The 15,508-nt window shown below is 39.5% G+C and overlaps 1 protein-coding gene across 7 annotated transcripts in view; it reads left to right on the top strand.

Moving 5' to 3' along the window:
* The first annotated feature begins 2,162 nt into the window (after positions 1-2,162).
* Positions 2,163-15,508, top strand: part of LOC138760590 (uncharacterized) — a 33,409-nt gene continuing 20,063 nt past the window's right edge. For 6 of the 7 annotated variants that reach the window (XR_011355724.1, XR_011355723.1, XR_011355722.1 and 3 more), the window contains exons 1-2: positions 2,163-2,309; positions 14,431-14,537. Coding sequence is in view for 2 of the 7 variants with exons in the window: in XM_069931348.1 (XP_069787449.1) it covers positions 14,517-14,537 (21 nt within the window). In the remaining 5 variants the exon portion in view is untranslated. Of the gene's footprint in view, positions 2,310-14,408; positions 14,538-15,508 lie in introns of all 7 variants that reach the window. The other variant, XM_069931349.1, reaches the window with a different exon arrangement.

Below are 15,508 nucleotides of genomic sequence, written 5' to 3'. Positions count from 1 at the left end.
CATTCAATGGTGAGGAGGGTGTGGGGTGATTAGCTGCGATCTCTGGAGCCCCTGAGGGAGCCGAGTCCCTGTTGGAAACTATCCTTGTATTCATCTGGTTATGTCATATTGGGGGTTGGCATGGAGGAGGTAGACCCTTTCGACCAATGGGCCAGACTTATGGTTCCTCACATGCCTTTGGAGCAGGACAGGCTCTGGGGATGTCAGCTATACCGGTAATGTGGTCCCTGCTGTAGATTTCCTGGGGAAGGAAAACATATGTTCATGTTGTGTAGCATTAGTGGCGGTGCACAGCAAGGACCTGATAGAGTGGAGGGCCTCTGGGAGAACCTCCTACCAGTAGGAGACTGGGAGGCCCTTTCACCACAAGGCCAGGTGGACTGTCTCCCCGACCATAGCATTCTCCCTCTCCACTTGCCCGTTACCTGGGGGATTGTAACTGGTGGCCTTGCTCATGGCATTTCCTCTACCCAACAGGGACAGCTCGTCACTCATAAAGGAAGACCCCGGTCACTGTGGATATAACTGGAAAAGCTCAATAGAGTGAAGAGGTTATGCAGGGCCTTGCTGACTGTGGCAGTGGTCATGTCTGAGCAGGGGATGGCAAATGGAAAACGTGAATATTCGTTGATGATGTTTAGGAAGTATATGTTACGGTTGGTGGAGGGCAGGGGGCCTTTAAAATTGACTCTGAGTTGCTCGAAGGGGCAAGTGGCTTTAATAAGTTGTGCCCTGTCTGACCAGTGGAAATGAGGCTTGCACTCAGTGCTGACCTGGCAGTTCTTTGACATGGTCCTGATCTCATCAATGGAGTACTGCAGGTTGTGTGCTTTAACAAAGTGAAAGAACCTGGTGACTCTGGGGTGACAGATCATTATGGAGGTTTTGCAGTTGGTCGATCTGGGCGTCTGGTGGCTTGTTAAGTTTCCACGGCTCCTACAGGATATCATAGTTATAGGTGGATAATTCTATTCTCCACCACAGTATTTTATTGTTTTTGATTTTTTTTTCCCCCTGCTGATTGTTGAACATGAACATGACTACCCTGATCAGTCAGCAGGGTAAATCTCTTATCAACCAGGTAATTGTACCAGTGCTGCACTGCCTTGACAACAGCTTGGGCCTCTTTTTTGACTGAGAAGTGTCGAATCTCATGGCCCTGCAGGATGCATGAATAAAATGCGATGGACCTGCCAGCCTGATTAAGGGTGGCTGCCAGGTCAAAGTCTGACGCAACACTTTCCACCTAAAAAGTAGTAGATTCATCCATAGCATGTATTGTGGCCTTGGCAATGTCGGACTTGATGCGGTCGAAAGCTGCATGAACCTCATCTGCTGGGGGATGGACGTATCTTTGATAAGGGGGCGGGCCTTGTCTACATGATTGGGGACCCATTGAGCATAATAGGAGAAGGCACATCTTCAGGACCTTGAGGCTGTGTGAGAGGGGAAGCTCCAAGAGTGGTCGCATGCCATCTGGGTCCGGGCCGATGACGCCATTCTCCACGACATAGCCAAGGATGGCTAGGCGAGTTGTGCGGAACATGCACTTGGCCTTGATGAATGTCTGATTAAGGAGTATGGCTGTCTCGAGAAATCTTTGGAGGTTAGCATCATGGTTCAGCAGGTCATTATCAAGGTATGGAAAAGTGGCCCGCAACTCATACTGATCCACCATACAGTCCATCTCCCGCTGGAAGACCAAGACGCCACTCGTGACGCCAAAGGGGACCCGCAGGAAGTGGTACAGGTGGCAATCTGCCTTGAACGCTGTATTGGCAGCACTCTGGGTGGATGGGTAGCTTATTATATGCTGACTTTAGGTTGATGGTCGAAAAGACCAATGCCACAAAGGGAGCACCGGATGCAGTAAATAAGTCCAGTGTATGTATAAGTGAAAGGCCTATTTGGGAAAGTTACAGAACATTCTGTAATTCATGCACTGGAACACCTCAATCCTTTCAAACTTCACTTATTTGCAGGCTCTTTTTATTTAGTTAGTAATTCATCTGATGATTCATTGAGGTGTCATGACCTAACATTCAACTGGTGGACTGTCTAAAAAGAATGATAATGCACTCACTTTGCAGCCCTTGAACTCACCACTGAGTGTTTGCATTGAATTCCCTGGAATTCACTCCAGTTCCCTCAGTTCACTCCAGACTGAGCAATGTCTTTTAGCTATTTCATTGTTGTTGGAGTGCAGGAAGAGGGCCAAACCTTCATTGCTGTCTACTCTTGTTCCAGGGAATTCAAGCTACGTGGTTAGCACCATACCTGTGTTGCATAGGCAAATGTTTTTTGAGTAGGTGAGTGAATAGGAAAGTGGAATGTGATTATCTATGTCTTTTTCCTTGCTTTACTTTTTTTCCACAATTCTCTTTGTTTCCCCCTGTTTTCATATCAAGGCTGTTAATTCCATTTCCCACTTTCCCAGTCAGCGTCTAGCCTGTTCTTGTGATCTCTCTGACTTACACTCCTTTCTGTGAATGATCTAAAATGTTCACCACTGATCCTTTCTTTCTTTGGCTTGGCTTCGCGGACGAAGATTTATGGAGGGGTAAATGTCCACGTCAGCTGCAGGCTCGTTTGTGGCTGACAAGTCCAATGCGGGACAGGCAGACACGGTTGCAGCGGTTGCAGGGGAAAATTGGTTGGTTGGGGCTGGGTGTTGGATTTTTCCTCCTTTGTCTTTTGTCAGTGAGGTGGGCTCTGCGGTCTTCTTCAAAGGAGGTTGCTGCCCGCCGAACTGTGAGGCGCCAAGATGCACGGTTTGAGGCGATATCAGCCCACTGGCGGTGGTCAATGTGGCAGGCACCAAGAGATTTCTTTAGGCAGTCCTTGTACCTCTTCTTTGGTGCACCTCTGTCACGGTGGCCAGTGGAGAGCTCGCCATATAACACGATCTTGGGAAGGCGATGGTCCTCCATTCTGGAGACGTGACCTACCCAGCGCAGTTGGATCTTCAGCAGCGTGGATTCGATGCTGTCAGCCTCTGCCATCTCGAGTACTTCGATGTTAGGGATGAAGTCAGACAATTTTGCACCCGAGAAGAGGCAGAATTTTCTTGATTCAGGTTTTGGTGACATTACTGTTACAGCCATGGAACAAATTAACTGCCTAAATTGACAATTCCAAATTCCAAAACATGGATATTTGAAGATTATGAAGAATTTGATCCAGAAATTGTATATAAAAGATATATTTGTAGACAGGAACTGATACTGTACAGTATAACCATACCCTAACTGCTTTTCTTTACATTTTTGGGGAATTTTGCATTCTACTGCTTCCTACATGTCTCAATACTCCTCTCAATTTTGCATATTGGATTTCCATCCCCCTGTTTTTGAGCCCCCACTGATCCTGTAGAAGACTGTTCAAGTTCCATTGTCTCCCTGCTGGTTTATAGTGGGGGGAAAAAAAGTGATTGTAAAGACAGTTATTCTGTCTTTAAATCACTTCACTTACCTCCATAAAAGGTCAGAAGGAGGATTGACTGGTCAAGCTCACTCCATCTTCCATTTGCCCGGGAGGGGAGGCTCAGAAGTGGAGTGACGTCACTCCACCTCCTCTGTAAAAGGATTGCTGTTGAATGCTGCTTCAAAGGGCAGGGCTGATGATGCCGTCAGCCCACGACCCAGGACTGCAAATTTTAAAGAACTCGTATGGTCAAAAAAGGCGATGACGATGCACAGGAGATCTGCCTGAATCCTAAGACTGCATGCACAGATCTCCACTAGCAATCGTACCTGCTCTTCTGTCGCCATTTTCAGTATAGGCCGCTTTCCCTTCCTGGCGCAGATGTTTCACATCACGGTGGCAGACGGTGCTACTGCTCTTATCACCCCGCCTCCTTCAGCTTTGAAAGCAGGCTTGTGATTCATCTCTGCATAAAAGCACCGTGTGATCTGCATTTTTGGTCATCAGCATAAAAGATAAATTTGCCTTTTCTTTAAAATTTAAGCAGGTGATTACGCACCTTTTGCGTATGAAGACCCCTAGTTTTGCAGAGTTGCTCTCTCTCCCCACCCCCCAGGGCACAGTACTAAAAGATCTGATTCATATTGCATTCTCACAGCCGATCTGCAATATTTACCTTCAATATTCACATCTGTCACTCTGACCACCAAAAAAGATGGGGCTGCTGTATTGGCCGTGCTGTCGCTGATGCAGACCCGAGGAGGGTAGGGAGCGGAGATGCAGCATAACCCTGCAGTGTCCCACTGGCAACGGCTCCACACAGGCTTTAAATTGCATATGAAAGGAGCCAACAGTGTTCTATTTAAAATCCAGCAACTGGGAGGTCTGGGTCCAAGAAGGCAGCGCCTGTGTTCGGCAGCAGCCACGAGGGGTTATAGACTTCAGGGGGATCAGCAGACTGGTGCAGGGTACCAGTAACGGGGAGAACGCCCCTTGTTGAGAAGGAGAAGCAGAAGAGATGACCTAAGGATGGATACCATGGTGTTAGATCCAGTGAGGGGCTCTGCAGCTGAAGGATATATATACAGGCGGCGTGCTGTTGGCAATATGCGGGTGAAGAACCCACACAGGCTGCGGGCTGCTTGCAATTTAAGGTCAAAGGACTCACACCAGGCTGTGGGCTACTGGAGTTCATGAGTAGAGGGTATTAGATCTGGGATTCGAGAGGGTGCTGAAGGCATGTGCGGCTCCCAAAGGGCCCTGGGCACTGAAGCCATCCTCATCGTGTCAGAGGTTTGCATCTGGGCTCAGATTGCCAATGGTTTGAACTGAACTGGAATCTTGTGTGGCTGCAGAGGCCACAGGAGTGCTGGTGGAGAATTCATGGACCCGCAGTGACTCTGAGGGCTCTCTCTTTTGCTTCTTTTTCTCTGTCTTTAAATGGTGCCAGGCAATACTAATTGTGCATCTTTGTCCAGACCAAAGGCAATTTTGTGTAATATTATATTTCTGTTTTAATACAATAAAAAGTATCTGATCACAAACAAATAGATTTAGGAATAGCACAATTAATGAACAAATTAATTGTTAGAAATAAGCTAAACAATAATTATGTGTTGAATGATGACACATTCAATTTAAATTTCTTTCTAAAGTTGTTATTGTCTAGAGGACCCCAAAACCCAGCAACAATAGAAATTCACTAAGACAAATGGTTACTTAAACAAAAGTTGCTTTTAATTTTCTTTAAACATAAAAACAAGATCAAACTTTAACTTATTCCTATTAACTTAACCAGGGCTGGTGGTAGGAATTGCGGGGCCCAATTAGAAAATTGATAGCGGGGCCTCTACTCTATAAAAGTAACAAAAAAATTTTTATTTAATTTTTTATTTTTCACACCATAAATCACATTAACCATGGTACACACTTTTTACTTTTCACACATATACAGTGCCATTTTCTCCCCCCCCTCCCTCCTCCCATCCCACCCTCCCTACCTCCCCCCTCCCGTCCATTTAAGGTACACATTCTAGGATACATTAAACCAGTCAGACAATGTTGTCATTCAATAAAAATACACCAGAAATTCTACTGAGTCCATTCTTTTCATTTCCTTTTCCTTCCGTTAACTTAGGTAATGACTGTCCCCGGTAGGTTTTCGCTATTGTATTTAATGTAAGGCTCCCAAATTTGTTCAAATATTTCAATATTATTTCTTAAACTATATGTTATTTTTTCCAATGGAATACATTTATTCATTTCTATATACCATTGTTGTATTTTCAAATTATCTTCCAGGTTAACATAATACATTTTTTTGTTACGGCTAGAGCTATCTTAACAAATCTTTTTTGTGCATCCTCCAAATCAATTCCAAATTCTTTGTTTTTTATGTTACTTAGGAGGAAGATCTCTGGATTCTTTGGTATATTGTTTTCTGTTATTTTATTTAATATCTGATTTAGATCTTCCCAAAATTTTTTTACTTTCTCACATGTCCAGATTGCATGAATTGTTGTTCCCATTTCTTTTTTACATCGAAAACATCTATCAGATACTGTTGGGTCCCATTTATTTAACTTTTGAGGTGTAATGTATAGCCTGTGTATCCAGTTATATTGTATCATACGTAACCTCGTATTTATTGTATTTCTCATCGTTCCGGAGCATAACTTCTCCCATGTTTCCTTTTTTATCTTTATATTTAAATCTTGTTCCCATTTTTGTTTAGTTTTACCATTTGTTTCCTCATTCTCCTTTTCTTGCAGTTTAATATACATATTTGTTATAAATCTTTTGATTAACATTGTATCTGTAATCACATATTCAAAGTTACTTCCCTCTGGCAAACTCAAGCTGCTTCCTAATTTATCCTTCAAGTAGGATCTCAATTGGTAATATGCCAACACTGTATCTTGAGTTATATTGTACTTATCTTTCATTTGTTCAAAGGATAAGAATCTATTTCCTGAAAAACAATTTTCTATTCTTTTAATCCCTTTTTTTTCCATTCTCTAAAGGAAAGGTTATCTATTGTAAAAGGGAGTAACTTGTTTTGCGTCAATATTAGTTTTGGTAATTGATCATTTGTTTTATTTCTTTCTACATGAATCTTCTTCCAAATATTGAGGAGATGATGTAATACTGGAGAACTTCTATGTTGTACCAATTTTTCATCCCATTAAAATAATATGTGTTCAGGTATCTTTTCCCCTATTTTATCTAATTCTAATCTCGTCCAATCTGGCTTTTCCCTTGTTTGATAAAAATCTGATAGGTATCTTAATTGTACGGCTCTATAATAATTTTTAAAAATTTGGCAGTTGTAAGCCTCCTTGTTTATACCATTCAGTTAATTTATCTAGTGCTATCCTCGGTTTCCCCCCTCTCCATAAAAATTTCCTTATTATTTTCTTTAACTCCTTGAAGAATTTCTCTGTCAGTTGTATTGGCAATGCCTGAAATAAGTATAATATCCTGGGAAAAATGTTCATTTTAATACAGTTTATCCTTCCTATTAGTGTTAGTGGTAAATCTTTCCAATGCTCTAAATCGTCCTGTAATTTTTTCATTAGTGGATAATAATTGAGTTCATATAGTTGGCCGAGATTTTTCTTTATTTGTACACCTAGGTATCTTATTGCTTGCATTTGCCATCTAAATGGTGATTCCTTCTTAAATTTTGAGAAATCCGCATTATTCATAGGCATTGCTTCACTTTTATTTACGTTTATCTTGTAACCCGACACTTCTCCATATTCCTTCAATTTCTTATATAATTCTTTTATTGATAGTTCTGGTTCTATTAAGTACACTATAACATCATCTGCAAATAAACTGATTTTATATTCCTTGTCTTTTATTTTTATTCCTTTTATATTATTATCTGTTCTTATCAATTCTGCTAGTGGTTCTATAGCTAACGCAAACAATAAAGGTGATAGTGGGCATCCCTGCCGTGTTGACCTGCTTAAATTAAATTGCTTTGATACATGTCCATTTACTGTCACTTTTGCTAACGGTCCCTTATATAATGCTTTAATCCAATTAATATACTTCTCCGGTAAACTGAATTTTTGCAATACTTTGAACAAATATTTCCATTCTACTCTGTCAAAGGCCTTCTCTGCGTCTAAAGCAACTGCTACTGTAGGTGCTTTATTCCCTTCTACTGCATGAATTAAGTTAATAAATTTACAAATATTGTCTGTTGTGCGTCTTTTTTTGATAAATCCAGTTTGGTCTAGATTTACCATTTTCGGTACATGCTCTGCTAATCTGTTTGCTAATAGTTTAGCTATTATCTTATAATCTGTGTTAAGTAAAGATATTGGTCTATATGACGCTGGTGAGAGTGGATCTTTCCCTTGCTTTAGTATTACTGTAATTATTGCTGTTTTACATGAATCTGGTAAGCTTTGTGTTTTATCAATCTGGTTGATTACTTCCAGGAGGGGCGGAATTAATAAGTCTTTAAATGTTTTGTAGAATTCTATTGGGAATCCATCCTCTCCTGGTGTCTTATTATTTGATAATTTTTTTATTATCTCTTGTATTTCTACTATTCCAAATGGCTCTGTTAATTTATTTTGTTCCTCTATTTGTAGTTTTGGTAGTTCAATTTTAGTGAGAAATTCATCTATTTTCCCTTCTTTCCCTTTGTTTTCAGTTCGGTATAATTGTTCATAGAATTCTCTAAAGTTTTCCTTAATTTCTTTTGGATTATATGTAATTTGTTTGTCTTTTTTCCTTGATGCCAATACCATTTTCTTAGCTTGTTCTGTCTTAAGCTGCCATGCTAGGATTTTGTGCGTTTTTTCACCTAGTTCATAATATTTCTGTTTTGTCTTCATTATATTCTTCTCCACCTTATACGTTTGTAGTGTTTCATATTTTATTTTTTTATCCGCCAATTCTCTTCTTTTAGTTGTATCTTCCTTCATTGCAAATTCTTTTTCTATATTTACTATTTCCCTTTCCAACTGCTCTGTTTCCTGATTATAGTCCTTCTTCATCTTGGTTACATAACTTATTATTTGCCCTTTAATGAATGCTTTCATTGCATCCCATAGTATAAACTTATCTTCCACTGATTCCGTATTTATTTCAAAATACATTTTTATTTGTTTTTCAATAAATTCTCTAAAATCCTGCCTTTTAAGTAACATGGGGTTTAATCTCCATCTATACTTTCTTGGAGGGATGTCTTCTAACTTTACTGTCAATATTAAGGGTGAATGGTCCGATAGTATTCTAGCTTTATATTCTGTTTTTCTTACTCTATCTTGCATACGAGCTGATAACAAAAATAGGTCTATTCTTGAGTATGTTTTATGTCTAGCCGAGTAATATGAATATTCCTTTTCCTTTGGGTGTTGTTTCCTCCAGATATCCAAAAGTTGCATTTCTTCCATCGATTTAATTATAAATTTGGTTACTTTGTTCTTTCTGTTAATTTTTTTCCCAGTTTTGTCCATATTTGAATCCAAATTCAGGTTGAAGTCCCCTCCTATTAATATGTTCCCTTGCGTATCTGCTACCTTCAAAAAGATATCTTGCATAAACTTTTGATCTTCTTCATTAGGTGAATATACATTGAGTAGATTCCAAAACTCCGAATATATCTGACATTTTATCATTACATATCTCCCTGCTGGATCTATTATTTCCTCTTCTATTTTAAATGGCACATTTTTACTAATTAATATAGCCACTCCTCTTGCTTTTGAATTATACGATGCTGCTGTTACGTGTCCTACCCAATCTCTCTTTAATTTCTTGTGCTCCAATTCAGTTAAATGTGTTTCTGCACAAATGCTATATCAATTTTTTCTTTTTTCAGTAAATTTAGCAGTTTCTTCCTTTTAATTTGGTTATGTATTCCATTAATATTTAAAGTCATATAGTTCAATGTAGCCATTTTATACTTTGTTTATCTTCCCTTTCCGTTTCTCCATCATTACCTTTCCTTCTTATCCATTTCTGTTTTCTTGTTTTGAACCCTTTATAAGACAACATTCCTAAAACATCAAACATTTTCCTTATTCTCCTATTTAAAACTTCTTTAGCCCCAATCTCCCCTTCCTCTCCTGAGTTGTCCTTTATCCCTTGTCGGACAACCACATCTCCCCTCTCCATTTGGATTTGCGAATTCACTCGCAAGCGTCAGCTGATTTTGCAGTGACCGCAACTCCTCCCCACCCAGCCCCCCCAGAAAAGATTTCACTTTTCATATGTAACAAAGATTACTCTTTTAGTTCCCTCCTTATTCCCTCTATTCCATTTCCTTCCCTTATTAATTCTTGTCTATACTATCTATATTTTCCTCTAAATACGGATACATTCATGTATGCACATTATACATATACACACATATACCTCTTTACCCACATACATATAACTCGTGGTCATTTTTACTCTTATTACATATCTTCATCTCTCTGCTTGTTTTGTAGTTGTTCTGCAAATTTCCTTGCTTCCTCTGGATCCGAGAATAGTTTTTTTTCCCCATAAGATCGTTTTCGATGTATTGAATTCCTTTCTCTTCTTCAGGAGTTCAAAACTTATGTGTCTTTTTAGTTCTCAGTCTTTTGTACTCTCGTTACACGTCTTCATCCCTCAGTCTATTTTGTAATTGTTCTGCAAATTTTCATGCTTCCTCTGGATCCGAGAATAGTCTGTTTTGTTGTCCTGGAATAAATATTTTCAATACCGCTGGATGCTTTAGTATAAATTTATACCCTTTCTTCCATAAAATCGCCTTTGCTGTATTGAACTCCTTTCGTTTCTTCAGGAGTTCAAAACTTGTATCTGGATAAATGAAGATTTTTTGCCCTTTGTACTCCAGTGGCTTGTTGCCCTCTCTTACTTTTTCCATTGTCTTCTCCAGTACCTTTTCTCTTGTAGTATATCTTAGGAATTTTACTAAAATAGATCTTGGCCTTTGTTGTGGTTGTGGTTTAAAGGCCAATGCTCTATGTGCCCTTTTTATTTCCATATCTTGCTGTAGTTCTGGACATCCTAGGATCCTGGGGATCCAATCTTTTATAAACTCTCTCATATTCTTGCCTTCTTCATCTTCCTTAAGGCCCACTATCTTTATGTTATTTCTTCTGTTATAATTTTCCATTATATCTATTTTCTGAGCTAACAGTTCTTGTGTCTCTATAACTTTTTTATTAGATTCCTCTAATTTCTTTTGTAAGTCCTCTACCTCCATTTCTACTGCTGCTTCCCGCTCTTCCATCTTGTCCATTTTCTTTCCCATTTCTGTTAAGGTCATATCTATTTTATTCATTTTCTCTTCTGTATTGTTTATTCTTCTTCTTAAATCATTAAATTCTTGCGCTTGCCATTCTTTAAATGATTCCATGTATTCTTTAATAAGAGAAGGTATATCCTTTATCTTGCATTTCCCTTCTTCTTCTATTTCACTGTACTCTTCCTCTTCCTCTTCTTCTTCCTCTGGGTTGGCCATCTGTTGTTTCTTTGTTGCCCTTTTCTTCTCTTCTTTCTTGTTTTCGTTGTCTTCTATGTTCTCCTCTTGCTGCAGGTGTTCTGCAGCTGTCATTGCCGGCTGTGGAGATCGACTCCCCAGCTGGTCACCCCTCCCGCCGGTGTGTTTTTTTGCATGCGCGGTTGCGCACTTTTACTCGGCCCAGCGAGCCATTTTTGTAGTCCATTTTTTACCGACCTGAGGGAGCGGGTTTCTCTCTCCACCGCGGGCCTCTTCGAGCAGGTAAGGCCTTCTCCTTCTTCTTCCGTTGTCTTCTCTTCCTCTCTTCTTACCGTTGATTTCGATTTTTCTTTTTTCGTCGCCATCTTCTTTCCACCTTTATACTCACTTTTCTTTAATTTTTATTTTTGTGCCTTTGTGTTTTCCTTTGTTTTTCCCGACTTTTCTGGAGAGGGCTGGAGTTCACCGTCCGGCCACTACTCCATCACGTGACTCCTTCTATAAAAGTCAAAATTGATGTTTTATATTTCGTGTAGTATGCCAGTCTTAGCCAAAAAGCATTAAATGCGTGATATACTAAATATTGAAAGACAATATGAAAGTTTTAATGTTTTAATACAAGTTAAGACAGTTAAAGACATACTGTTTATGCACAGGTCTTTTAGAAACAGACTTTTCTGGCTTGTTTATTTGCAAAATCTTTCAAAATAATTTCAAAGTCAATGGTTTTAGTAATGTAATTTTCTATAGATATCCAGCATCACCAAATTGTTTAGTCTCTCTTGTGAAATTGTTGACCGTAAGTATGTTTTAATCAGTTTTAATTTTGAAAAACTTCTTTCGCCGGATGCGACAGTTACGGACATTGTTAAGTAAATCCTCAAAGCAATAAAAACATTAGGAAATGCTGTGAATCGATTGTTTACTACCAGGTATTCAAACAGAGCTTGAAGCTTAATGACACTGAAAGGAAGAAAAGTTTTCAGAGCTTCAAGTTCTTTGGCCAACAGATAACCATCCACGTCTTTAGTTGTTTCAGTAACTACCCCTCCCTCCATCAGTGCTCTGTTTTAGTGTGGTGTCATTTAAAGCTGCTTCAAGGTCTGCTGTGTTTCCTTATTTCTGCCTTTTGTAAGTTCTGAAAGTTATTAAAAAATCCAAATAATTTTACATGGCTTTTAAGCTGCTTAAATCTAGGCTCTAAAGATTGACTAGCTTTGTCTAGCACTAAGCTGAAGCACCGAACTCTGTATGCTTCTTTTGGATCATCTAAAGCTTGATCTTTTCCCTCATATGAAAACATTCTCTTCCTTCTACGTAGTTTTTTTCTTGAAATTGTCTAAACTCCAATGGTAATTCAACAGCTTCAGCCAATTCATTTGTGCCTATTAGGACATCATTAAAACTGCCCTCTCTATAAATTCTTAGCCATGATAATAGTTTTTCAAATGACTCCATGCCTTCACCTTGTAGTTCCTTGCTTACATAGTTAACTTTAAAAAGTACTTCATGCCAAAATACCAAAGAAACTAAAAATTTGTAGTCTTTTAGCTGGTTTGCTAAAGATTCAGCTTCTGCTTTTACCTTGGGCTCATCTGTTATCTCTGATATTTCCACAAGTGCATCATATACTTCTCCAACCTGATAACGAATAGGTTTAACACTATCAATCCTACTCTCCCACCTTGTGTTGCTCAAGGGTTTCACTGATAACCTGGGTACATGTTTGTTAAAAACTGCCCACCTCTTAGTTGATGTTGAGAGCAATATGTAGATCCTTTGCAAGATCCCAAAAAATGTTATAGCATCTGGACAACACTGGCTACATCTCCAAGTAAAAGGTTATAATTGTGACAGTCACAGGCTACAAAGAAAGCTCTTGAATTATCCTCAACAATCGTGCTTGTACTCCAGATGTGTGACCTTTCATGTTGCTAACGTTGTCATAGCCTTGGCCTTGAATGTCTTTCACCTCTAAATTTAATTCCTTCAGTGTGTTTAATAATGTTTTATATAAATCTTCTCCTGTGCAACCTGCATAAACTTTATGAAATGTTCATAAACACCTGAAGGAGCCAAGTTACCATCAGACACATAGCTGATCGTTGGAGACATTTGTTCTTGGTGATTCATGTCAAGCGTGCAGTCTAAAATTATGGCGTAGTACTTAGCTGCTTTTACGCATTTCAGTATCTCATTCAAACAACTGTAGCCATAATGTCTAGTAGTTCATTCTGAGTATCTTTTCTTAAATAGTGATTATGAATTTCGTGGGTTTTGACTTTTCGCAAATGTTCTTCAAGAACAGGGTCAAACTTTCCAAACAGCTCAACAAAACCTAAAAAGTTTCCATTGTGTTCACTCTCATTACCAACTTTTTCCTCTGTTCCTCTAAATGCTAGATTTCTCTCAGCAAGAAACTGTGCTATTGCTACTAATCTTTTGAATATTTGCTGCCAGTGCTTTGCATGTTCATTGACGATTATTTCAAGTTCTTTGTCTGTCCACTACAAAGTCTTTGGTGTAACTCCATGTGGCTTCCAAATGGTTTTTAGAATTTTCATGCTCACACAACCTTGTATGAATATTAGACCAGTTGTTGAATCCACTTGTTGATAATGCACTGGTTGTGTTCTTACTAAAAAGTTTACAATAAAAGCAATAAATTCTATCAGTAGACTGAGAGTATATAATCCAAGGTCTTTCAACACATTCCCCATTTGAAAGTTTCCTCTTAGAGTGAAACTTTGAAAAACACAATCCCTTTTCATTTCGTGGAAAGTTGTTCACTGGAAGAGGAGGACCTTACATTGTTAAATAATCTCTTACATTTTGATTTATGTATGCTGGCCAGTTGGCTGGGTCATCATAAATGTTAATTATAACTGTACTCATGGATGATCCATCATTGCGTGGTGTTTGGGCTTGGTCTTTTTCGGCTATAAGTGGACTTTCCGCTTTGGCACTGTCTTGGGGTGTATTGAGATCGTCTTCAATTTGATTCACAGCTGCGTCATCTTTTTCTAACGTTATCAATTTCATATTGTATTCATCAACTGTAATTGGACTCAAGGCTGTACTGTCATTTTCTGAATTGTTTTTGTTTTCTTCATACTCAATACATGGGCACTTCAAAGATGGAGTGACAAGGATTTTGTGATAGCACCTCTATGTTTTTCATTTTCAGCTACCTTAGCCTTGGCCAGTGCTCATTTCTGGTTGCCGCTTAAATACTTATGCCCTTTGTCTCTATCTCAGCTTATGCTTGCCATGTAAAGTTATATTCAAATTTTAAGCTGCTAATTCTCTGGGCTATATTTTTAAGGTAAAAAAGGTAAAGGAAGTATATTTTAAAATGTTTAGACTTAAAATTACACAAAAGACTTGACCGTAGCAATTTGTTATAAAATAGGACTCGACATCCCTGATAACATGTCTACGTTGTTCCAACAGTGGAACAATGTTGTCGTCGTCGTTGGTACAACGTAAGAAACCAATGTCAATCCCATGTCATTTTGCTCATTAGCTTTATGTTGTTCCAACGTCAGCTGCTGACCTTAGAACAACACACCCAACTCTCAACTTGTGAACGCCACCGAACAGCAAAACAAGCGACCGATTCTGGATTTATTGAATGATGACAACTTTGAATAAGGTAAGAATTGCCTTTTTTTTAGTAATGGTTAGGTTAGTTAGGTTAGGTTAGTTAGTTAAGGTTACATTCCAGAACGGGGGGATGCACTTTAATTTTGCCGTTTTGTTTAGCTGATTTGTTTAGCGCTAGTTTGTCACTTTGGTGAGGTCAACAAAGAGTCTGGAAAAACAACCAACTGAAAAACCTCACAAAGATAAGCGTATACAGAGCCGTTGTCATACCCACACTCCTGTTCGGCTCCGAATCATGGGTCCTCTACCGGCACCACCTACGGCTCCTAGAACGCTTCCACCAGCGTTGTCTCCGCTCCATCCTCAACATCCATTGGAGCGCTTACATCCCTAACGTCGAAGTACTCGAGATGGCAGAGGCCGACAGCATCGAGTCCACGCTGCTGAAGATCCAGCTGCGCTGGATGGGTCACGTCTCCAGAATGGAGGACCATCGCCTTCCCAAGATCGTGTTATATGGCGAGCTCTCCAGACTTCAACTTGACCTCCACCGTTCCTGCTAATTGCCATTTCTTAATTACATTGAGGTCTTTCATGGCTTGGTTCAGCATCATGCTGAAGAAGATTGAAAAGAGGGTTGGTGCGAGAACGCAGCCTTGCTTCATGCCATTGTTAATGGAGAAGGGTTCAGACAGCTCATTGCTGTATCTGACCCGACCTTGTTGGTTTTCATGCAGTTGGATAACCATGTTGAGGAACTTTGGGGGGCATCCGATGCGCTCTAGTATTTGCCAAAGCCCTTTCCTGCTCAGAGCGTCGAAGGCTTTGGTGAGGTCAACAAAGGTGATGTAGAGTCCTTTGTTTTATTCTCTGCATTTTTCTTGGAGCTGTCTGAGGGCAAAGACCAAGTCAGTAGTTCCTCTGTTTGCGCGAAAGCCGCTCTGTGATTCTGGGAGAATATTCTCAGCGACACTAGGTATTATTCTATTTAGGAGAATCCTAGCGAAGATTTTGCCTGCA

The sequence above is a fragment of the Narcine bancroftii genome, chromosome 4, assembly GCF_036971445.1.
Source record: "Narcine bancroftii isolate sNarBan1 chromosome 4, sNarBan1.hap1, whole genome shotgun sequence".
NCBI classification, from domain to species: Eukaryota; Metazoa; Chordata; class Chondrichthyes; order Torpediniformes; family Narcinidae; genus Narcine; species Narcine bancroftii.
This window is presented reverse-complemented; position numbering and strand designations above follow the sequence as displayed.